Here is a 26319-nt window from a genome sequence, read left to right as displayed (position 1 = left end):
TCTTACCAACTTCTCTAAAATCTTCATTACCACACCAGAGATACTAATAGGTCGGTAGTTAGACACATCAGTTTTTTTTTTCACCACCCTTGTGCAGTGGAACTATCATACATTCCTTCCATTCCTGTGGTATCATTCCTGAGCTGAGACTCAAGTTATACAAACATGTGAAAGGCTAGCCAGTTTGGCTGAACATTCCTTTAGCAAACAGGCTGATATAGATAAATTCTTATCCAGGTTATGCAACAGCTCTTCAACCTCATTTTCATGAACATCTAACTCTTCATCCAATGTAGCAGTAGCACTGTGCACCATGTTACATACACATGGTTGATATATCTTAGTGAAGTGAGCACTCGTTAACTGAACAATCTCATTAGCTTCCAACACTCAAGTACCATCTCCATTCAGTAGTTATTTTTTCACATCATTCTTTCTTTTGCTTTCAGCATAATGATAAAATTCTTTTGGATTGCCTTTAGATTGCATGCCCAGTTTCTTTACATACTGCTGTGTAGCTTTCCACACAATACTCGTTACTTTTCTGTCCTTAGCTTTATTTATTTCATAACTCCTCTCACTCTTATTCTCAATCTCTTATTCTCAGATACCACCTCATTTTAGCACTTTTTTAAAGATTTCTGGCATTTGCTGACATTTTTCCTATTCAGTAACTGATATGTGGGACCAAGGATAATATTCTCCTAAGTTGATCATAATTTCCAGGTTTGTAGTTCAGCATGTAACCTGTTTTAATTGGAGCATCAATACAATTAGATACTTCCCAAGAAAGTATATCATGATCACTGTCACAAATTGGTAAAATAGCCATATTCTTGACAGAGATCCCTTCTGGCACTATGATCAAATCCAACACTCTTTGACTTCAAGTTCCTTCTTTCACAGGCCTTGAGGAAGTTGTCTTGCAACAATTCAATAAATTCCTCTTCTTTCTTATCATGTTATTTCTCTTCTACCCAATCAATGTTTGGAAAATTAAAGTCACTCATAATGATCACTCGTTTGGTACCCATAAGGCTAAATTGGCAGTGCATTTCTTCATACCCTGCAACTGAGCAGCTAGGTCTGTAGCAACACCCCACCATATATTTCATTCTGTTAACCTCCACTTCATACCAGATAGAATCAAACTCACTGCTACAAGGGACATTGTTATCATCATTGTTTAATTGTGTTTCTACTCTAACTGGACTTAAGTCATCTGATGTCATTAGTCCTCCTCCTCTTCTATCTCTTCTGTCATTCCTAAAAATAGTGTACCCATTACACTCAATCCCACTTACCATATCTGATTCTGATAGCCAGGTTTCACTAATGCCAACAATCTTAGGCCACATCGTATTCAATAAAACAGTGAACTCAATCCCTTTGTTTCTGATGCTCCTGGCATTTGTGTATAGACAATAAATTACCACCTAGCCTATTCTTATAATTAGATATGCAATCTATTTGATCTTGTTCTGGAATTTTCTCTTTTCCCTCCCCAGACATACCATATTTATTTGAATATAACTCGACTTCACGTATATCTCGCATCCCTGATTTTACTTTAAGAAAAAAGTTATTAAAAAGTTCTGCATATACCTTGCAGACAAAAAAAGTTTGAAACAAGAAATAGATAGTGAATGTTGTTATGGCAGTTTCGGATATCTTGGAATTCAGTTGAAGTGAATCAGCATTTCAACTCAGTAATTGTCGGCTTGCCTTTGTCATTGAGTCATGCAATCTTTTGTTAATATTGCACCATGCATGTGCACATCATCATCATAGCTGCGCTTTCTCTACTGGCATACCATTGCCGTCCGTTTTGCACTCTGCTTTCACTTCTCATTCATGTTTTAAACTGGTTTTAAACAAAAAGTTGTGATAAACTCAAAGATCATAGGATTCTGAAATGATAAAAGGACAAACAATAATGAAACTGTTTATTTTAATGTAATTACAGAAGCATTTTTGCTAAAGATTCGAATATACCACGTGATGAAAGTGAGCAGCCGATCGCGTAAATAATGTTGATAATTTAAATGCATTCATTTTATAAACACAGTTTTGAGCTGTGATAAAAAAAAAAAATGTTTTTAATTGGTGTATAGTGTGGTTTTCATTGCTAATTGTGCTGCATTCTTTTCAGTTTGGATGCAAGTGTCCTTCCGTGGTGTTGTTGTTGTTGAAATTTTTTTGTTGTTTATATTGTGTTTTGCTACTTGTTTGTTGTACTGCTTCAGCATCTAAAGATGGCATCCATAAAGAAACATACGTCAGCGGCACGGAAGGCTTCTGTGCAAAAGTCTGGCTTTGCCTTGTATTTTTCGCAGTGGATGCATTGCAAAAACTGCTACATGTATGCACCAAGAAATGTGAAAGATCTGTGGACTGTTTGGGTAAATGAGAAGAAGGAAAGCATTAACGTATGTGAAAAGTGACTGGATAGATTAGAGTGATTGGAAATGGGAGCAAATGTCAGGACTGTAGTATAAGAGCTTCAGCAGTAGTAAATGAAAAGTGAAATGAAACATCCAGAGGAGGATATTAAACAGCTATAGGAAAGATTGGCTGACAATAAGAAGGAGGAAGTTAATGTTATAAAGGAAGAATGAAAGGATAGTCGTATATCAGTGTATGGTGACTCAATAATTAGAGGTGTGACTACTAATAAAGTGCACGAAACATGCTTTGCTAGTGGAACAATAAAGCAAATAACTGATGCATTGAAGAAAAGGAAATACCAGGAATCAAAATTAGTGGTAGTCGTGGGCACAAATGACTTAGTTGGGGAGGAGAAGAAGAATGTTGATAGAAACTCGAAGAAGTTGTTGCAGCAGGTAAAGAAGAATAGTGTTGTTGGGAAAAGTCGTAGGCTTGTTGCCCAGATATGATAACAGTGAATTGAGAAGGAGAGCAAAGATAATGAATAGTAAGATGGCCGAGTTGTGTGAGGCAAAGGGGGTTCAATTTGTATATCTGTGAATTTGAAGGGAAGTTCAAATGGTGTAAACCTGATGGATTACATTTGAATGGGATTGGTGTTGGGCATTTAGAAAGGCTATTGTTTTCTGAGAAGGCACAGAGTCAAGAAGTTGTAGCAAATGAATCTACCTATGAAACAGGATAGCACAAATCAACTGATTGTACAGCAGGAGGAAGATGGATATGAGATTGAAGATGTGGTTGCAGCAGCACAAGGTAAGGGAATGCATAAAGGTAAGGATGAGACAGGTAAGAATGGAAATCGGAAATCACAATCAGGATCAGGGAAATGAGAGTGGTCAAACTGAAGAGAGAGAGAGAGGTGCAGTATAGAAGCTAGAATATAGAACATTGTGCTGGTAGGATGGCCTCAAACACACAGCGATTGTTATGTTTATACACAAATGCAAGTATTCGAAACAGGAGAGCTGAGTTTGTAGCATTGATTGAGACGGTATGCCCAAAAGTAACAGTATTAATTGAAACTTGGTTGTCTGAGAAGGATGTGATGTCAGGAATATAATTAGAAGGATATATAATTTTCCAAAAGGATAGTGATGTGAAAAGAGGAGGGAGAGTGCTTTTAATGATTGCAGAGAATTGTGTCTGCAAAGTGTAGAAGTTGATGGCGCATGCACAGATTTTGAATCTGTGTTATGTGAAGTTGAAATAATCAGGTTAGTATATCTGATAGGATGCTGTTATTATTATTACCCAAGATCCCATGGAGTCAGAGACTCATTTAGGAGGTCCTTTTATCAAACACACAGCTCATCATACTGTGCTTTAAACACACTCAAATTCTCTGCAGACACCACACTCTCGGGCAAGGCATTTGAATCATTCACAACTCTGCATGAAAAAAACATGCTTCTCACTCCCCTGATCTCCCACTATTTTTTGTGGAACCTCTCCAGCATTGATCCTATAACAACCGCTTAATAACTTGTAGGTCTCTATCATATCTCCCCTTCTCCTCCTCTCCACCAGACTCTGCAAGTTGCATCTTCTCAATCTTTCTTCATACTCAACATTCCAGAGGTCAGAAACTACCTTAGTCAGTCGCCTCTGGACCCTCTCCAACATCTCTTCATCCTTCTGAAAACCAGGTGACCAAATCTGGGCACAATAGTCCATGTGTGGCCTAATCAAAGCCGTATACAATGGAACAAGAATCTCCCTACTTTTACAAGTCATTGTCCTCTGCAGAGAATACTGATTGTGAAATGTATAGGCAAATTACTTGGGCATGTAAAAAGAAGATGATCCTGATGGGAGACTTTAAATATAGGAATATAGACTGGAAGGAGGAGATAGTGTATGGGAACAAGGAGAGCGAATTTGTGGAATTTCTGAAAGTAAGTATCTTAAGCAGCACATGATTGAAGCAACTAGAGGTTTTAATGTTTGGGATTTAGTGATAACTTCGCAAGATGTAGTTGTTAATGAGGTGTTGACAGTTGGTGAATTTCGAAACAAGTATTATGAGGTACTTGTGTTGGAAGTGGTGAAACAAGAAAAGGTCACTGCCAAAAATGGATACATGTGGAAGTATAAAGCAGGTGATTATAGGAAGCTCTGTAGTCAGTTAACATCAATACGTTGGGTAGATGAGCTGAACGGAAAAGATGTTGAAAATGCATGGAAACTCATAAGACAGTATCTGACAAAAGCAATGTATGGCTGCATACTGAGGGTTAAGCGAGTAAATAGAGTGGGAGTGAAATGGATGGACAGTGAAATCAAGCAAGCTGTACCGATAAAGAAAATGTTATGGAGGAGGTACAAGACAGTTGGTGGTGATCAGATCCATGAAGAGTATAAGGTACAGACTAGAAAGATGATGAGCATGGTAAAGAAAGAAAAGGTGCAGATGAGAGGAGATGAGCTGGTCAGGCCAAGCTGAACTCGGGGGAATTTTTGCACTACATGGCAAGCAAGAGGAAAAATAATTATGGCAGACTACATTGGTAGATAGTCATGGCAGCAGACTAACAGCTGCAAAGGATATAGTGGAATTATTGAACAAGCACTTTATCAGTGTATATCATATTGGTATAAATTTGCTAGTGCAATATGTAGAAGAAAGGCAAGTATTAGGAGAATTGGAAGTGAAAGAAACAGAGGTGTATCAGATGTTGGTTGGATTAGATTAAAATAAGGCTGTAAGAATGTGCACCACAGTTGGTTATACCCTTGACCTGGTTATTTAATGAAAGTCTTGCAGTGGATAGGGTTCCTAAGGAGTGGAAAGAGTGCAAAATAGTACTACTCCACAAGCAAGGTTCTAAGACAAGCCTCCAACTATAGGCCAGTCTGTATAACTGCAGTTGTGGTCAAGGTGTTGGAAACATCAGTAAGGAATAGAATACAGAATTCGATTGATGGACATGGGTTTGTAAAGGGTAGGTCCTGTTTCAGTAATTTACTTGTATTTTATGATAAGGTGACAAGTCTGTTAGATAAGGGAGAATCATATACAGTTATATTCTTAGACTTTGCAAAAGCTTTTGATGGATTACCATATGATAAGTTGGTGTACAAGCTGTAGAGGATGGAAATAGACAGTATGTTGGTTAGATGGATCAGAGATTGGCTCTCTGAACAATTCCAGCAGGTTGTGTATGATGGAGCAATGTCTCAAAAAGAAGGGTAACCAATGGTGTTCCCCAGGGTTCTGTTCTTGGGTCCCCTGCTGTTCAACTTGCTTGTAAATGATATATCATATGCACTGACTGGGGATCTTCAGTTATTTGCAGATGATGCAAAGTTGGGAAGAATTATAAGTAGTACTGCTGGTGCTAAATCCCTTCAGGAAGATTTAAATAGACTCTTTACTTGGACAAAAGAGTGGGATTGTAGTTTTAATATCAATAAGAGTGTTGCATTTTGGAGTGCAGAAATGTAAGGTTATGTACTATATTGATGGTGCCATACTGCAGGAAGTGGATGAGGTTACAGATTTGGGAGTGATGGTTGTTCTCTAAACCTCAGTAGACTGAGGTTTAGAGGACACATCGCTAGGGTTGCAAAGGTGCACATCATAGTGCTGCTATGATAAGAAGTACTCTAACATGCAAGGATAAGGAAGTGGTTGTGGCACTGTATAAGGCACTGTTCAGACCACACTTGGACTATTGTGCTCAGATCTGATCACCTGATTTTCAATGTGATGTGGAGATATTGGAGAGGGTTCAGAGATGAGTGACTAAGACAATATCAGGAGTTTGGAATGCTGGCTATGGAAGGAGGTTGAAGAGATGTGGACTGCAGAGTTTGGTGAATAGGAGGAAGAGAGGTGATGTGATAGAGACATTTAAGTTAGTGAGAGGATTTTATCAGATTAATCCAGAGAGCGGATTATAAAAAAGAGTAGAAGGTGAGAAGGGAAGAACCAGAGGTCATTCCTGGAAGTTATGTAAAAGTGCAGTAAAAATTTATTATTTTTTTTCCTGAAAAACTTGTTTCCAAAAATCCCCGCATATATCTCGCACCACGATTTTTTAACTTTAATTTTAGGGGGGGAAGTGCGAGTTATATTCAAGTAAACACAGTACTTAAAAGGTCCGAAACCCAAAGCATATTTTCCACCCCTTCACCACATACATAAATGTTCAGAGACATTCGTATCTTTATCACATTTTCATTCCATAGCTAAACTTTCACACACATTTTTCCCATTCCTCCCTTGATGATCTAGTTTCCCTGACTCTCTGCATTAGGTCTCATACCAAGAAGTAATTTCTCCAGGCTCCTGATGCCAAAGGAATTCAAGTGCAGGTCATCCCTCTTATACAAGTCTTTTCTGCCATCACACACACTCCACACATGTAAAAACTCACATCCATTTCTTCTACACAGCCTGCACATGAAATCATTTGCTATTATCACCCTCCTTATTAACTCAGTACTGTCATGTCTAGGTAGCAACCTACAATTTTTACTCTCTCACATTTCTTTCTCGCTTCTTCCAACAGACCTTTCATATCTTCTCTCATCCTATATTTGTCACTACTTAAATTATTAGTACCTACCAGAACTACCTCTCTTTTATTTTTCTTTTTTGGTTTTCAATTACATTTGTCATATTTTGAATTTTCGCCCCTGGGAAACTAGAAGTGGTGACTCTCTCGGCAAGTGCAAATTTTAAGATTGAGTCACCATACCACATCACCTCTTTTTTTCTTAGATTTTAACTGACTTACCTTGTTGTTATTAATATTATGATTGCCAATTTCAATATTTTCCTGCCTGTTCTTGTTCTGATCCTTTTTCTTATCCTGTCTAAGTTTAGTCAAACGTTTTTCCATTACCCTGGTCGATTTTCTAATAATTTCTTTTAATCAAGATATTTCTAATGTCAACTTATCCTCAGATAAATTATCATCATCACTGAAGCAGTACTTTGTTCATCAGGACAAACACTCTCCTCAGTAATAACAACTTGAGCTCTAGACACTGCCTTGTTGTGACAAGTTTTCAGCACCATTCTTAAGAGTAGTAAAAACTAATAATATTTCTGCAATTATGTTATAAAATGCTATAGCACAATAATTACACTAAAAAACACTACAATAATATACTAAAAATGCACTGTTAAATCTAAGAAAATACTTAAATCAACAAAAAACATAGATCTTTTAGGAGCTTTCTAACAGCACGTCTTTTTACCAGATAGCGTCGACACCAAATCAATAGATAATAAATAATAGTATACTTTGCATACTTGTTCTTTTTCTTTTTTTTTTTTTTTTTCTTTTTTTTTTATTTCCTTTCTCCATTTTGTTAGTATTTCTATTTTAGAGACTACTAAATAATGATCTGAAAAAAATTTCAATTCCTATGTAAACATGTACATCTCTGACACGTGGAGCTAGTTTCTGATTAGTAATGATATAATCAATTATAGATCTTATTCCTCTGCCATTCCAAGTATATTTATTTATATTCTTTTTTTTTTTTTTTGAAAAAGTATTGGTTATTTTAAAATTATTTAAAGTACAGAAGCCTAATAATTCTTGGTCATTGTTATTCATACAAATTTTTCTAAGACATTTGAGATTGGATTATTTCCAACTCTAGCATTAAGAGCTCCTGCTATTAATATATAGTCATTTTTATTACATTTATTTAAATGTTTTTGTAGTTTCTCATAAAATTGTTCAGATCCTCTTTCCCAAGTTCTTAAGGTGCATATACTCCTATGATATTTAAGTAGCTTCTATTTGTTTTTAATTTAACTGTTATAATTTGATCATTTACAGAATTGTACTTCTTTCTTAATTTTATTTTTCCATTGATTATTGATTAAAACGGCCACATCACTAGAAGCTCTGATGTGTTGGTCCAATCCACTATATAACATAGTAAAACATGTGTATCTTTTGTTCTCTTTAATTTCTTTTTTTATTTCTGCTATCATGGCTATATTAATATTTGTAGTTTTTAGTTGTTTTGCTAATTCCAATTCCTTTGTTGTTATGATTCATTCCATATGGCTTTTTTAAAATATCAGATTCTTAATCGGTTAACTTTATCCTTACTTGGTCATTTTCTATTGTTTCAGTCCAATGAATTTTCCCGTTCAAGTGTCTGAGTTGTAGAACTGTTGGGGCTAGACTAAGAAAGAGGTATCTCTCTTAGTCTGGCCCCTACCTCTCGACATGTCCAGCTAGGGTGGCCCTACCAGTATCGTAGCTACTTTATTTATTTATGTTTATGGCTACATGAAACTGGTAAGTGAAGAGTACAATCACAATTTCCAGCAACAATCATGAAAATCTTAACATATAAAAGTTCATTACATAAAAGGCACAACCAGCTTTCTAAGTCTTTCCTTTTTTTTTTTTTTTAATAAATCAAAAGTAACGTCATAATCAATCCAGGGGCAATTATCATCCTACTGTAACAAGTATGACAAGGCTGCATGTTCTCACAACACTTCACAACATAAATGTAGCTGTATCCTAGGTTTAATTAGAGAGCAGTCGTGTCTTGTGTGAGAAAACTTGATCCATTAGAGGGGACCCATTTCACATTACATCATCTTCTAACATGAGGAGGAGTTCTGTTGATACCTTGATGAGAACTATGAGAATGACTACGAGTATAACATCTTCATGGTGAGACAGGACTGTGATCTTCTGTTTCCTCCTCCATAACCACCGCCACGCCAACTACAGGTCAAGGTCCAGGCTGGAAAGCCAATTTAAAGCCTCATCCGTCACTTTGTGGATGTCCTGTAGGCCACCACCGTGAAATTGGCGTCTTGGGCAGTCGTACACAATATGAGTAATCATCTGAGTCACGGGAGAACAATCACAATAAGGGTGATCTGACAGCCCCCATTTATGTAGAGGGTAGCCACATCTGCCCTGACTAGTTCTGATCCTGTTTATTGATGACCAAATCTTCCTAGGAAGATCAAAACCAGGCTGCGGAGCACAGGGATCTTCTACCAAGAAGCCGTTTGTTGGTAGATTGTGGCACCAGTGTTCTCTCCATATGTCAGATATCGATGGCAGCGCAGCTGAAGAGAGTTCGTCCATGGACCAGAGAGGCTTTCTAGATTTGAGGTGTAGACTAGGTGGGTTTATGAGAGTCTGATGTAGGGTCAGGAGTTGGTTCTCACTGCTTTATTATATTCCTTAATTGAGGCTTGTCTTCTCCGTATGCATGGTGGAGCAATGTTAGATAGAACAGGCAGCCAGGAGAGAGGGGGTGCTTCTCACTGTCCTGCTAATTGTGCGCATGGTAGAGTTTAGCTGGGTGTCTATAATGTTAGTGTATGTACTTCTTTCCCAGACAAGGGCACAGTATTCTGCTGCAGAGAATGCGAGGGCTCGTGCAGACGACCTTAGGACTTCTGCACCACAACCCCAGGTTGTTCCAGCAAGCCTTGAAATGATATTATTTCTGGTTTTAATTTTATTGGAGAGGTTGATGATGTGCCTTTTATAGGTTAGGCTTCTGTCCAGGCTCACCCCAAGGTATTTTGGGTGAGGCTCGTGTTCTACCATTTTTCCACAGAAAGAAATTGTTATTATTATTATTCCGGGCAACTCCAAGGAGTCGACAGACTCATCGAGGCCCTAACATCATCTATCATACCTTGCCTTGAACTCATTCACGGTCGTAGCACCCACAACAGACTCTGGAAGCTTATTCCACTCATTCACCACTCTCCAAGTAAAAAACCTAGCTCTATAACACCCTTGTCAACCACACTCTTGCCCAGCTTCCATGCATGGCCCCTATTTTCTGCAACCCAAAAATCTTCAACCTATTCTCATAAGGTTCATTCCACAGACCTGCTATCATCTTGGTCACTCGTCTCTGGATCCTCTCCACTTCCTCCCCCATCACGAAGAAACCCTGGTGCCCATAACTGGGCACAGTAGCCCAGATGGTGTCTTATCAAGGCTCGATACAGTGGAACAACAACAACTTGTTTGTCTCTGCATGTTAAAGTATTTTTCAGAAGCCAAGTGATTTGATGAGCTGATTTAGCCACTTTTGCAATGTGCCCCCTAAACTTCAATTCCCTATCCACCAACACTCCCAAATCCCTGGCCTCAAGGATTGGTTGAGTTGTCGATTCGCCTCTGCATTGTACAGGTGGAATACCGAGGACACTGTTTTTGTTAGATTTAGCTTCAAGTACCACTGCTTAAAGTACTCTTCCAGGGTGTTCAGGTGTTGATTCTAGGTTGGTAAAGGAGGTGGATTGATGTAAGATCGCTAGGTCATCGGCATAAATATACTTGCTTGATCTGGTATGAGGTAGATCATAACGTAGATGTTAAAAAGTGTAGGGGATAAGGATAACACAGAGTCCTGAGGAAGACCGTTGTGAAGGAATCTGGGCCTGCTCTTTTTTCTGCCAATATGGACCCGGATCTTTCTGTTGGAGAGAATAGAATCAAAAAGTTGTCAAGTTTTTTTTACACTTTATAAATATTTCCTAGTTTTAGGAGGAGGCCCCTGATCCAGATAGTGTCATAAGCAGATGTTAGGTCAATGAAAGTGGCTCCAGATTTAAGTTTCTTCTGGAAGCCTGCTTCAATTTGAGTTGTTTGGACCTGGTCACAGCAACATCTTCCTGGCCGGAAGCCAGCTTGTTCAGTCGGGAGTGCTCTTTCGATGAGTGGTGGAATTCTTTTAAGGAGAATTCTTTCAAAGAGCTTAAAGGTGGTGCAAAGCAAGGAGATAGGTCGCAGGTTTTTCACATCATTTGGATCTTTCCCTGGTTTGGGCACAGCAATTATTTTGGCTTCCCACCACAGCTTTGGTAGTTTACCAGTCATGATGATTTCTGAGAAAAGGGCAGCCAGCCATGTTTGGCCATGTTGACCAAGATGTTTTAGGAACTCAGGGAGTATACCATCCACTCCTGCAGCTTTGTCATTCTTTGTAAGTTTTAAGGCTATTTGTACCTTTTCCCGAGATACTGGGTGTATGAGTTTAGGAAACTCGGGGTTTTCCATCCTAAGGATTTGTCTCTTGGAAGCTTGTACAGCAATTTTCCTGGTAGAGCTGGGATGAATCTTGGAGATTTTCAATAAATGGTTAGCCATTTGATCAGTAGTTATCTCTGTTGTTTTGTGTGTTGTTGGCTCTGCTCCACCTAATTTTCTCAGAACTGACCAGCTTTTCCGACTAGATGTGACAAAATCGAGTTCATTGATGGTTGAGATCCATCTTTCCTTTCTGTTTTTATCCAGGGTTGATAGGTGTTCCTCACTTTCTCTACTCCAACATGGGATATATTGTTTTCTGTAGCCTCTAGGGATAATGGCTTTTGCTGCAGATTTGAGTAGTTTAAGAAATCTAGGATAGCAATTAGGTGTGGGTGGAATTGCTCTAATGGTTTTCTCGATTTGTTTCTGAAATGCAGTCCATTTGGACCTGCAGAGATTCCATCTAACGATTTGTGTTCCGCTGATGACTGGGATTGATGTTCCTATCTTTATTAATGTAGGATGATGTTGACTATTAGGGAATCTCTTAAGTATGGTTCTTATTGATGGTATAGGGTGGTCTTCGGAGTCTTTAGTGACTATGCACAGATCTGGGGTGTAGGTTCTGTTCCATCTGGCTGAGTAAAGAGTGCCATCTTGCTTGTCATCATAATTCAAATACAAGTTATGTGTATCCATCCAGTTAGCTAGATTATTACCATCCCGGTTGTTAGAGGAATAGCCCCACATGGTGTGATGGGAATTGAAGTCACCAACATAGATAGCAGGGTGAGGAGGAGGTCGGTCCATCTGATCAGGCTAGGATTGTGATGGAGGTGTGTAGACATTGTATATGGTGATATTTTGAACTCTAATATCTATGGAGTATTCTTTATCAGAAACGCTTTGGGTTATATCCTTGAAACCAGGCTGGATATAAGTTGCTAGGCCATGCTTGATGTGGCAGTTATAAGACATGAGAATAAGTCCTGGGATCTTTATTCTATTGAGGGTTGTCAGGCACATGGGTTTCCTGGAGAGCCGAGACATCAATTGCTTTATCTTTGGCTATTTTGCCGTTGACTTCAGCTTTGGATTTAGATATCCCTTCTATGTTTAGGGAACATATCTTGAGGTAGTGTTGATTAGGGGACTGTAACATATTTTTGAAGCTTGCCCTCCACCTAAACAAGCGACGTGATCCTTGTTATTCCAGGCGACAATCGAGCCGGCATGGAACTTTTTATGTTTTGTATTCATCATAATTGTGAGTAGTCCAGGAGGCTTGGAAACCTTTGAACGCCTTGTTTGAGACATTAGCTTTGTGTTACCTGTGATTCATCTCTGGGACTTCTTTTGTCTGAAGCACCAACAATGTACCACAAGGCAACACTACTGGGGGGCACAGGAAGGCTGTCTCAATCCTCCCCCCATCATAGCTACTGCTGGCATAGCTCTTGAAGTCATTGGTGTGCGCAAGCCTCCTTACCACGTCAAAGTGGAGATACCACCTTGACATTAAAGAGGCTTTTGATAAATTGATTCCAGTTTTTATTGTTATTGTCATATGTGACCTGACTTTATTTAGTTTGGGGATTTCAAATATTAAACATACCCTCCTTCCTCCCAGGACTGACTTGGTTGGCAAAGTGGTTAATGTACCTACTCTCCAACCAACAGGTGACATGTTCAAATACCACTGTGGGCATGGATGTTTTTGATTGTCTTACCTTGTGTACTGCTATAACCTTTGATATGGTGTAGTATGACCTTTACTGTCCTTGCAACATTAAAAACCATAAATCATCATCACCTCCTCTCTGATATTAAGGTAATTTTAGTGAGAGGTCTGATCTCTGTGGCCTGTAGACAATCAGAAGATGAGTTGTTTTTTTAGTGTGATCAACCAATTAAATGCCAATGACTTGACAATAGCATGGTTGTATCCCAGTTCAGGATTGCTTGAGAAATATCTTATTTTAGCTGTTTTGCTCTTTATTGTTTCTCTTCTTCCTTCTGTGGTTGGTTTACTCTTAATATTTCCAATGCATTTAGATGTGTCTGGCATAAAGTCCTTACCATAACCACATTATGGTCTCTCTTCTTCCCTCTTCAACTGGATTATCAATTTCCTCTTTAGTTATTCACTGAGTGTTATGGTAGATGATTTCTTGTTATCAGATTTCTCTGTAAATGCCTGGGTATTCCAGGAGTCTTGTGTTTTCACCTTCGCTTTTTCCTTCTGCACATTAATGATCTTCTCTCACTAACCTCATACCCATGCCAATGACAATACATCTCATTCCTCTTTTCATTTAAGAAAAAACCTCATAGTGCTCAAATTATTCAACCTTGAAAATTTTCTGTGACCAATGCCTTAAACACTAGTGAAAATAAGCTTAGTTAATTTCAATACTACCACAACACGATTCTCCCTTATTTCTTGGAAGAACGATCTTACTTCATTCCCCCTTCTTAGTTCATTCATCACTTCATGTGTGTGGGATTAATATCAAAAATAAATAAATAATACATTCATATATTACCAGCTTATGTAATTGAAATTATAGAAATAAAACTATACAGTAATCTTATTCAGATTATTTAGATCTCTAAAAATTCTGTGACATAAACAACAGCTAGAAACCTAATGTCGTTTATTTATAACATTTGATTTCTTTTTATTTAGTTAACTATGAATGACTTTAGTGTGCATAGGATTATTGGTCGAGGAGGATTTGGAGAGGTATATGGATGTAGGAAAGCTGATACTGGGAAAATGTAAGTTTCTCATTTATTTGTCCTAATATTTACACAACTCACCAGGCTGAGCAGATAATGTCTCTGCAAATAGTAGACTATACCAGGGCTTGAAAATTTTTGTACTGGCTCATCAGTCAGGCAAATATCATCTGTCAAATGTTAGCCTAGGTGTATATTCTATCATGGTTGCATAATACTAATATATTCATGGATTTGGTCAATTTATAATCTTTTTTGTTAATGCTGTGACTAATATTAACTATGTATAATATTATACATAGTTTATATATATATTAATTATCTATCAGTATTGAAGCAAATATGTTTTCAAATTAGTATGTTTATCAATCTGTGAAGAAATTAAGTGCATGCATTTTAAAAGTGTGGTTGATGTACCTGCTCTCCAACCAATAGGTCGCAGTGATATTATATTTTTGTATTAATAACACAATTTTTTATTACATTTTCACTCTTAATACTTATATGTTCTTGAATTGCTTTTTATGTAAAATAAAAGCAAACAATATTTTTTCTTTCTATTATTATAAGCAAATTTTGGAAAAGGGGGGAAAAACCCAATAAATTAAAACCGTTAAGTCTGCACATCAGTGTAAATTTAATCTGCATCAGTGAATTTCTTAATTCTGATTGGCTCTGAAACATTGTTGGATGGACAAGGATGATGATGTCATATGACATGGCAGCAACTCAGAAAAAAATTGAAAACATTTCAGTTAAAATCATTAACATCTTCTCTGACGTACCTTACCAGAGAGCACCCAACCTAGAATCACCCAACTCTGACCTTCTTTGGATGAAAATATCCCTACCCAACTCAATCAAATTCATATGCTATCTCTATCGCTCCCCTAATGCAACCAACCACTCTGAGCTCTTCAGTTTCCTCTCACTAAAAATTGACTTTCTCCAGTCCCACTTTCCCAACAGCGAAATCATTTTCCTAGGAGATTTTAATGTCCACAACACCAACTGGCTTTCCTCCTCCAGCTGTACAGATCTTGCAGGCAGAGATTCTGAAACATTTGCCATCACTAATGGCCTTACACAACTAGTTCAGATACACCAGAGTACCCGATAACCCAAACCTCTCTCCAAATATCCTCGATCTCTTCCTGACCAATGACCCTTCCAAATACACAGTGAACGTAGAGAGCCCGCTAGGCAATTCTGACCACAACCTAGTGCTCATTCCCCCCCCCCATGCAACAATGCTTACACAGCCACTCCCATTCAAGTGGTAGTTTGGCATTATAACAGTGCCAAGTAGGACAGCCTTGCAACTTCTATGCCTCATTCCCATGGTTAGACTATTGCTTCTGACTTCCAACCCAAACGCGCACGCACCAAACTCATAACCAAAGTAATCCTCACCAGCATGGAATCATACATTCCCCACAGTACTCTGACCTGCCATTCCCTAACTAAACCCTGGTTTTCCAAAAGATGCGCCAAGGCTGTACAAATGAAAAACCACACATTCCATTACTGGCTCAAATCAAGAACCCCATCCTCCTTTAGAGCTTATACCCAACCCCGAAATAAATGCAAAAAAACAATCAAGACTTTCAAAACAGAGTTTGAAAGAGCAAAAAGCAGGAAATTAGCAGCCTATCAAAATGGCAGCTGAGCCTTTTGGTCCCTCACCAAAGCAGTCAGTCATAAATTCTACCCAACACTATTCCCACCTCTATCATACCCACATGGCTCCATTGCATCATCACCTACAAAAAAGGCCAATCTCCTGGCCTCACACTTTGCTTCCAATGCATGCATAATTGACAATGGCATATGTCCCCAACCATTCCAGATGCCCAAAATACAATGCCCACTATATCCTTTTGCCAGAAAGAGGTCAGCAAAATACGGTCCAAATTAGACACAAAAAAGTGTCCCGACCCTGATGGCATTCCTCCAATTGTCCTGAAGGTTTGCGCACCAGAAATGTCTCCTGTCCTATGTCGCTTTATATATATATATATATATACTGTGTTACTCCACTGGTATTATCTATCCCACAGCCTGGAAATTGGCCTATATTCAACCCATTCCCAAGAAGGGCAACAAGTCACTGCCATTCAACTACTGCTCCATCTCCCTCACCTCAGTCCTGTCTAAATAATGGAAAAAATCATCAATTTGCAACTCCTATGCTACCTTGAAGCTACCCATCTAATAAACAACCACCAGTATGGATTCCGTCACTGCTGATCAACAGGAGATCTGCTCACATGTAACCCATCTCTGGGCAAATGCCATGGAGAAGTTTGGTGAATCTCAAGCGGTTGGACGATATCTCCATGGCGCTTGACTGGGTCTGGCACAAGGGCTTAATAAGCAAGCTGCCATTGCTTGGTCTATTTCAAGACCTCTGTAGTTGGATTGCCAGCTTTCTGTTTAGACACACACTATGTGTGGTGGTGGATGACTCCTTATCCTCTCACCATTCGACTAATGCCAGGGTTCCTCAAGGTTCTGTCCTCTCACCAATCCTCTTCCTACTATATATCAATGACTTACTTTAGCTTACCTCCAACCCAATACACAGTTTTGCAGATGACAGCACATTGTACTCCTCCCTTTCTTTTGATAAATCTTACTCCACACAACTCGCCTCAACCTACAGAACAGCAACCACCACTGCCCTCAATTCAGACCCTCAAGCCATCCTCCAATGAGGTTCAGATAACCTAGTCAATTTCAATGCAAATAAAACCCAGTACTGTCTCATTTCTCATAAAAAAAGAACCATTTTCTTCCAGTATTATTTTTTACAACACCCAAATTTGAAGACAATTTGAGATTTCTTTTCTGTCTGGCAAGATGAAACCCTGAATTCTGAAAATAAAACCCTGCCACCTCCTTATGATGCTGCATAATTTTGCAGTTGAGAAGCTCTTCCAAAGTTTTTTTTTTCCTCTTCTTTCTGGAAAAAAAGAATTTGAACCCAGTTCTTTTCAGACATCAATACAAAATGAGCTACAACTGTCACTACTGAGTGTCAGGTAAGATTTATGAAAACAAACCAGAGAAGAACCAAGAAAAATTGTAGAAGAGAAACTTGGAGAAGAAGAACCAAGTGGATTCACACTAAATTGCAGTTTTTTAGGCAGAATAAGCAAAGCCTGGGTATAGTGGGGAGCCAGTTGAATAAATTTATATGGAATAAGAGAGAGAGAGAGAGATTAAGTTATGAATCTGAGTGTTAGGCTAGAAATAAAGCATTTAATCAAAGATTAGAGACCACAGATACGTCTCTCTGTCTGTCAGGTGTCCTCTTCCTCCTGGAGATTGACTACCATGTGTCTCCCCCATGTCCTATTCTGTGCCTCTCTGCTGCATTCCTCATATGAGAGGATATGTCCATTCTTCTATATTTTTCATCCACTCCAGTCTTTGTCTTCCTCTCCTCTTTCCTTCAAGAAGTGTCCTTTGTAAGAAATTGTGTCTAAGAATATGTCCGAAATAGCTGACTTTTCTCTCTTTAATTTCTTTTATCAGGCTTCTGTTTTCACCTGCCATCTCTAGATAATTCGTAGTAGCATCCGCATTTCAAAGGCCTCCAGTTTTTTCACACTCAGATTGGAAAGTGTCCATGTCTCTAATCCATATAATAACGTGGACCATATGTAACATTTGGAGAATCTTAGTCTTTTTTTCAGATTTAATTCTCTGGATGTCAGTAAATTTTTCATATTATTGAAAGTTGACCTTGCGATTTCAATCCTTCTTCTAGTTTCATCTTCTGTTTTGCCAATCTCTGTGATCAAGTGTCCAAGATATATATATATATATATGTTTGCACTTGTTCCTTTTATATTGATGTATATTTTTGGTAATTCGCTTTATCTTGAAATTATCATGATTTTTGTCTTTTTATAGTTGAAATTGAGGCCATACTGTTTGCTGTACTTGAGTTTCATCTATAAGAATCTTAGGTTATATTTGCTTTCAACTAGAAGAAACGTGTCATCTGCATGTCTTAGGTTATTAATATTTCTTCCCCCTACATGATTCCTTTGAGGTTACTAATTTTATTAAATATTTCTTCTGTGTACAGGTTAAAGAGAATTGGAGACAAGACACAGCCTTGTCTCACCCCTTTCTGAACTAGAAATTCTTCTGAGGTCTCTCCATTTATTCTCCAAGATGCAGTTTGTTTCCAGTAAAGATTAGTTATTAGTCTAATGTCTTTTCCATCCATGCCTTTATTTTGAAAGAATTTCAATTAATTGCTTATGTTAAACATTGTCAAATGCCGTTTTTGGTAATCTATGAAGCAGAGGTACACATCTTTTTGTTTTTCTAGACTAGACATCTTTCCATGATGGTTCTGATGTTGAAAATGCCTTCTCTTGTATACCTACGTTTTCCTTGAAGCCACTGTGTGTATCATTTATTTCTGTGTTTACTTTTCTTTTATTTCTTTCAAGAATAACATAAGAGAACTTTAGATACTTGACTAATGAGGCTAATTGTCCTGGATTGTTCACATCTCGTAGCTGTTGGTTTTTTGGGGTTAGAACGAAAATTGAATGGTTAATATCTTCGGGTAGAAATCCAGTCTCATATATCTTATTGCATAATTTTGTTAGAAATTTCAGTCCTTCATCTAGAGCCCTCAACCATTCTGTCAAGATATTATCTATTCCCACAGCTTTATGTGGTTTTAGTTTTCTGACAGCATTTTCAACTTTACAAAGTAAAATGGATGGTCCTTCTCAATTTGGCTGTTTAGGAATATTATTTCTTTGTTCGCATAATTTCCTTGTATATTCAACCCATCTTTCCATGATATCTTTTTTAGAATTAGAATATAGTCTCTCGAGTCTCTAATGACACCTGCATAATTTACTTTATTTGTCCTGTTTGTCATTTCTCTGATCTTTTCATGCATTTCTATGTGCTTTCTTCTTGTAAATAGGCTTATACGTTGGTAACACATGACTATTAAATTATTTCAGGAATTTACAACATATACTGGAATACTAATTAAAAGAAACTTTAATAAATATTTCCTATATTTCGGCAATGTCACATCGCCATCTTAATAGGAACATAAAACTATGACACGTGCACACAGGCACTACAAAAAGCAAATGAGGCAGAAGAGAGAAACCTAACGTTGTTCCTACAGTCCTAAAGGTTCCCCCTAGCAGGTTATATTGGGTTGCTTTGGGCTGAAGTTCTCGTGATATAAGCTTCCCAAATTTGGGGCAGTCTCATGCACCCAAATAAAACCTTTTAACTCTAGACCCCCCCCCGAATATATGGACTTCCAAAAATACATAAACAAAACGTGCCATTACTTTCCATAGTGGATGGCATTGACCCTCACATATAAATTAGCCAAGCATTACTGGCGACACACCATCACACATAAAAAAAACTCAGCCCATTTCAAAGCAATGGTCAGTTTTGACATCTCTTCCCTATTCACAAATTATTATTATTAAACAAGACCTCATGGAGTCAAAGACTCATCTAGGAGGTCCTTTTATCTCACACACATCTCATCATACCGCGTCTTAAACACATTCAAACTCCTTGCAGACATCACACTCTCAGGCAAGGCATTCCAACCACTCACAACTCTGCACGAAAAAAACCTGCCTCTCACTCCCCTACTCACACCCTCTTTATACAGTTTCCAGGGATGACCTCTGGTTCTTCCCTGATCTCCAACTATTCTCTGTAGAACTTCTCCACCATTGATCCTATAACAACCCCTTACCAACTTGTAGGTCTCTATCATATCTCCCCTCTTCCTTCTCTCCACTAGACTCTGCAAATTACATCTTTTCAATCTTTCCTCATACTCGACATTCCAGAGGTCAGAAACTACCTTAGTCAGTCGCCTTTGGCCCTTTCCAACATCTCTTCATCCTTCTGAAAACCAGGTGACCAAATCTGGGCACAATAGTCCATGTGTGGCCTAATCAAAGCCTTATACAATGGAACAAGAATCTCCCTACTTCTACACGTCAGTGTCCTCCGCATCATTCCCAGAAGCCTTTGTGTTGTCTTCACAATTTTGGCAATGTGTCCCCTAAATTTTAAATCCTTATCCACTATCACCCCCAGATCTCTTATTTCCTCTACTTCCAACAATATATTCTGACCAAGCATAAATTCTGCATCCCATCTTTGTTTTCCAAATTTTAAAACCTTACATTTTGCAACATTGAACTCACATCCCCATTTGCTTGCCCAATCACTCAATTTATTCAAGTCTTCTTGCAAAGCCACAACATCTTCACTACTCTTTATGGTTCGTCCCAACTTTGCATCATCTGCAAACAACTGAATATCTCCATCCAAATCTTCGCCAATATCATTAATATACAAGTTAAATAGTAATGGCCCTAAAACAGACCCCTGAGACACTCCACTAGTGACTTTCCTGGATATTGCACCCCCATACACAACTTGTTGATACCTATCAGATAGCCAGTCTCCAATCCAATGCACTAATCTAATATCCAACCCCATCTGCTCTAGTTTGACTGTCAACTTATCATGAGGTACTCTATCAAAAGCTTTTGCGAAATCCAAGTATATTACTGTGTATCCTTCTCCTCTGTCCAAGGACGCAGTCACTTTATTGTAATAAGTAAGTAGATTACTAAAACACGACCTCCCTTTAGCAAATCCATGCTGTCCATCAAAGATTATACCATTGTTGTCAACCCAACTCTGGATCCTAGTTCTCACAAGCTTCTCCAACAACTTAACCACAACACCTGACACACAGATAGGCCTATAGTTTGATGCTTGAGTTCGATCACCTCCTTTATGAAGTGGCACAATCTTGCCCTCCTTCCACTCTTTAGGGACTTGACCAAGTGCAAGACTCATATTAAAAAAATATGTCAAGGCAGGTGTCAACTCTCTGGCACATTCCTTCAGAATACGCGGTGATATATTATCAAGTCCCACAGCCTTATTTACATCTAGTTTACTCAACTCCCCAAACACCTCTTGCTCACTTACAGTCAGTCTCTCCTCCCCATCATCAACTGCTATTAATCTCTCCATGAAGTCACATTCACAAGATTGAAAGATCTTTATGAACTGCTCATTAAGTATCTCCACCACACATTCTGCAACAGCTGTCTTTATACTATTTCCTCCAATCAATGTCATCCTTCCATAATCATTCTTTCTTTTGCTGGCTACATATCGAAAGAACTCCCTAGGATTCTTTTTAGCTTCATTAGCTAACTGCTGTTCATACCTCTCTTCAGCTACTCTCACCAACCAAGTCACCCTCCTTGCCTGGTCTTTGTAGACCTCATAAAATTGGTTACTTCCACTTCTCTTATGCTGCCTCCACAATACCCTTTTTCTCTGTATTGCATGCTTAATCTCTTTATTCATCCATCTCACATCTACCTCATTTAACCTTCTCACCCATGGTATACATTTAGACATTGCATCTACTAAATATTTTTTGAAAATCCCCCAAGCTGCATTGATCTCTTTTCCAGCTAACTCCTCATTCGATGCTACACCTGCAAGCTGTCTCCTGAGCTCTTCATAACCCCCCCCCCCCCCTTGTAGTTCCACATATACCCTTTTTTCACAGGGGTCCTTGCACTGCTGGCAACACCCAAGTAATCACCTCATGGTCACTTTCACCAATTGGTGGGTGATTTGATACCTCTTTGATAATTACATCCTCCGATGAGATGACCAAATCCAAGACCCTTAATCCTCTTGTGCCCTCTGTTACATACTGTCTGAGGTAGTTATCCCTCAAAAACTCAAGAAACTCATTTTCTTTACTTCCAGTTGCTATCTCTTCATTCCAGTTTATATTGCCATAATTAAAATCACCCATAATGCTTGTGCCCTCTGTTACATACTGTCTGAGGTAGTTATCCCTCAAAAACTCAAGAAACTCATTTTCTTTACTTCCAGTTGCTATCTCTTCATTCCAGTCTATATTGCCATAATTAAAATCACCCATAATGATCACCCTTTTCTTATTTGCTTGGCTTATTTGACTATACATTTCACTATCACCACCATCCACATTACCAGGTCTATAACAACATCCCACCAAGTATTTGATTCTATTCACCTCTATCTCACACCATACTGCCTCAAAACCACTGGCCCCGTTTCCCTCTTGCATCTCTACCTTGTATGGACATAACTCTTTCTCTATCATCAATGGCACTCCCCCTCCCTTTTTACCCCTTCTATCCTCACGAAACACATCATACCTTTCTATGTCAGGATGTCATCCTCATCTAACCATGTCTCACTTATTCCAACAATCTCTGGGTGCACAGACGCAATTAGTTGAACCATTTCATCCACCTTGTTTCTTATATTTCTAGCATTGGTATACAAACACAACAACTCATTTCTGGATCTACAGCTAGTTCCACTGATACCACTCACTCGATGTGAACTCTCCATGCTGGACTGGGGCCATTTCCCTTTCTGCTTCTTCATTTTAGAACCCTTTGCAATTCCATCTGTTTCCTTTTGATCCCTGATCATCCCATTACTTTCCTGCCTACACATGCTCTCACCTCCTCTTGGAGCATCCACCTTTCTCACGCTATGTATCCCTGTGCACCCTGAGCCTCCCTGTTTCCCTGCTCCTCTTGCACACCTATTCTCTCATTTTTTATACTCATGCTACTCACTTCCCCATTCATTTCCACTTCTTCAATCTCTCCTGTCTTACTCTCCTGCTCTTCCACATCACTCCCCTCTCGATCTGATTCATTCTCTCTATTCACTTCTCCACTTTCCAGCAGCAGTCTCTCCAAGCGACTCACACCATAACCACTCAAATGCAGTCTATCGCTCCCAAACAGCTCACTTCGTCCCTCAAACTCATTCCACACATTAACGAATTGTACTCCCATCTCCTCACACATTTCAGCCAGAATATCATTCATAATCCTTGCTCTCCGCCTCATTTCACCACAATCATACCTAGGCAACACGCTGACTACCCTTCCTGTCACACTATTCTCCTTTATCTTTCCAAGCAGTCTCCTGACATTCATTTTGACATGCTCTTTGTTCTCTCTCAAATCATTTGTACCAATTAATACAATTAACTCTTTTGCTCGTTCCCGCCTCATATTCAATGCCTCAATCATTCTACTCATTTTACCGCCTGGAAAACATACCTTGTGCATTTTATCCTCTAGCACACCTTTAATAATGGAGTCGCCATACAACGCCACTCGCTCATCTTTTGTTAACTTTTTCATGCCATCATGATTTATTTTAATAGTTTTGACCTGAATTCTCTTAATTTCATTCTGCATCCATTTCATTTCTTGCTTCATCCAATCCAATTCACCTTCCGAACCTCGCGACACATTCTCTCTATCATTAAATCTTTCTAACTTTCAAACTCTCGACCCCCTCTTCTCACTTTCCCTCTCATTCATCCTTCTTTGTTTCCGTACTTTCGGTCCAACATACGTCCAACTTTCACTATCATTCTTCTCACTCTCACATATCTTTCTTTGTTTCCGTACTTTCGGACTAACATGCGTCCAACTTTCGCTATCATTCTTCTCACTTTTACTGTCATTCATCTTTCTTTGGTTCAGTACTTTCGTTCCAACATGCATCCAACTTTCGCTATCAGTTATTCTGTTTTCGCTATCATTCATTCTTTCGATTTTTTTACTTGCGATTTCTGCTTCACGCCATTTCTACTTTCATTCGTTCTCTCAATTTTGTTTCTTTCCGCCTCACTTTCATCCCTTTTAACATCCGTTACAGTTGTAAAATCGCTCTTTTTCTTTTTTCCTGATTTATTAACATTTTTTCGCCTGTCTTTTCTCACCATCCTTCTCTTTCAAACGTGCACTCACAACACAATCGGTACTAGCACTTTCTGTCATCAACTTCATATTCGCATTCATCAATTCCTCGTTCAGGTCACATTTCGCACACACCCTTCTTCCATACGCACTAAACATCCACAAATCATTTATGTAATCGAAGGAATACATGTAACAGACCTCACGCTTAACGAAACGACTGAAATCCAAATTAAAATCATGGAATGACAATGCCGCCACCATTTTTTTTTTTTTTTTTCCTCTACCAGTTACTAGGTCTAATATTAATGATTTCGTATTTAGTTTAAGCAAGGAAAAAAACCCCACACTAATAATATCGGTAGCGTACAACGTTTACAGCCGCTCTTACTTAAACAATTACGCATATATACTTAATTATTCCTAGTAAAACTTATCTGAATCAGGAGCTCTTCAAAACACGTCCGTAGCGCTTGACCCATTTAGACGACTTTCAAGGTCAAATGTCAAATTTCAAGGTTTCAAATGTCCCACTCAAGTAAACCTTAGAGCTCATCCAAGCCAAATTACCTCCCAATATCTCAGCCCTATTTCAGTTCACAATGAACTCAGGCTATTTTGAATATCGACACTAGACATAGAGTTCACTTGAACTAGACCAAGATGCTATCCTACAATAGGTTGAAATTTGATCATCTATTTCTTGAATCTCATGAAGCCCTATGCCTCCATCCTAATCTTAACTAGACAGAATGTATATGCCTATCTGTAAGATTTGTGCAGTAATTGCTGTTAGTTGTTTATAATTTTTAATTCATTAATTAATTATACATCTATACACTCTAATTGTGTTTCCTCCCACTGCACAACTGTGACTGAGACATGTTATATTATATGCAATCTGCATGACTTGTTCTTATATTCATAATTTAAATGTTATTACCCGTTCTACTTTCATTCTCCCTGAATGAATCTCGTGACATATTGAGCAAAATATATCATCATCTTCATCAAATTCCTGTCATGTACCCTCAAGGGGTGTATAGGATATGATAGTATTACATGAAAAATTTACATCATTACTAACTTCCTATCTACAATTTTCCTCCAAATCAGTCTGTTACTTGTCAAGACTCCAACATTATCAGATCTTATATTTCTATTGTCTAAGGCACTTTGTACTATATCAATCCACATATATCTTGGTTTTCTTCTGGTTCGTTTTCTGACTTGTATCAGATTTATTTAGAAGTATAAAATCGTCCACATAAAGCAAAGAGCTGACATTAACATCTCCAACTTTGATATCATGTTTAATACCACTTTCCTTCATAATGTGATTAATATAGATAATGAATAACAGAGGAGATAATGTACATCCTTGTCTGACACCAGATTTAACATTAAGCCATCTTCCTGTACTTCCTTCAATTCTAACTGCTGACTTACAACTCAAATAAAGACTAAGTATTGCTTGATATAATGCCCCATTGACACCATATAACTGTAGCGTATTGAATAGCTTCTCTCTTGGCACCTTGTCATATGCCTTTTCCAGATCGACAAAACTTAAATACAGATCTCTGTTATATTTACATGCTTTCTCGACTATTTGTCGTAAAGTGAAGATCTGATCCTGACAGCCTCTAATTGGCCTGAATCCAGCTTGTTCTTCACCAAGCTTTTCTTCCACAATTCTTCTCAACCGTTTCTCAAGTATACTTGCATAGATCTTACCAGGAACACTCAGTAGGGAAATACCTCTGTAATTCTCACATTCAGTTTTATTTCCCTTTTTATATATGGGTACTATGAGAGCTCTACTCCAATCATCGGGAATTTGTCCCTCTGTCCAGGCTTTCTGAACTATGCAGTGCAGCCACTGTAAGACTCTTATACCACCATACTTCAGCATTTCTGGTCGAATATCATCTACTCCTGCTGCCTTTCCACATTTCAAGCCTTTGATGGCTTTTTCTACTTCAAGTATTCCTGACTGCATGCCTGGTCAGTGTTTTTTTACCACTGTGCTGTCATCACTGCTTGTTTCATTTAGCAGTTTTTCAAAGTAATTACTCCATACTTCAAGGATATCTTTTTCTCCTGTTTTCATATCACCTTTATCATCTCTAACTCCTTTTACAGCACTCTTTCCTCCATTGCTAAGCTTCTTCAACAACTTCCAGAATATTTTGACACCTTCTTGATATTTATTTTCTATGTTCTTGACAAAGTCCTCCCATGACTTTTGTTTAGCTAGTTTACCTTTATTTGTCTCTGTATTC

General features: G+C 38.4%; 1 protein-coding gene across 1 annotated transcript in view; it reads left to right on the top strand.

Moving 5' to 3' along the window:
* The window catches only part of Gprk1 (G protein-coupled receptor kinase 1), a 598843-nt gene that overhangs the window by 285324 nt on the left and 287200 nt on the right, over nt 1-26319 (top strand). The window contains exon 8 of the mRNA XM_090400057.1: nt 14137-14228. Coding sequence (XP_090256183.1) covers nt 14137-14228 — 92 coding nt within the window. The remainder of the gene's footprint in view (nt 1-14136; nt 14229-26319) is intronic.

The sequence above is a fragment of the Typopeltis vanoorti genome, chromosome 11 (genome assembly GCF_054136105.1).
Source record: "Typopeltis vanoorti isolate ZY-2024b chromosome 11, IOZ_Tvanoo_1.0, whole genome shotgun sequence".
NCBI classification, from domain to species: Eukaryota; Metazoa; Arthropoda; class Arachnida; order Uropygi; family Thelyphonidae; genus Typopeltis; species Typopeltis vanoorti.
Note: the sequence above shows the minus strand (reverse complement) of the source record. Positions and strands in the feature narration are given on the sequence as shown.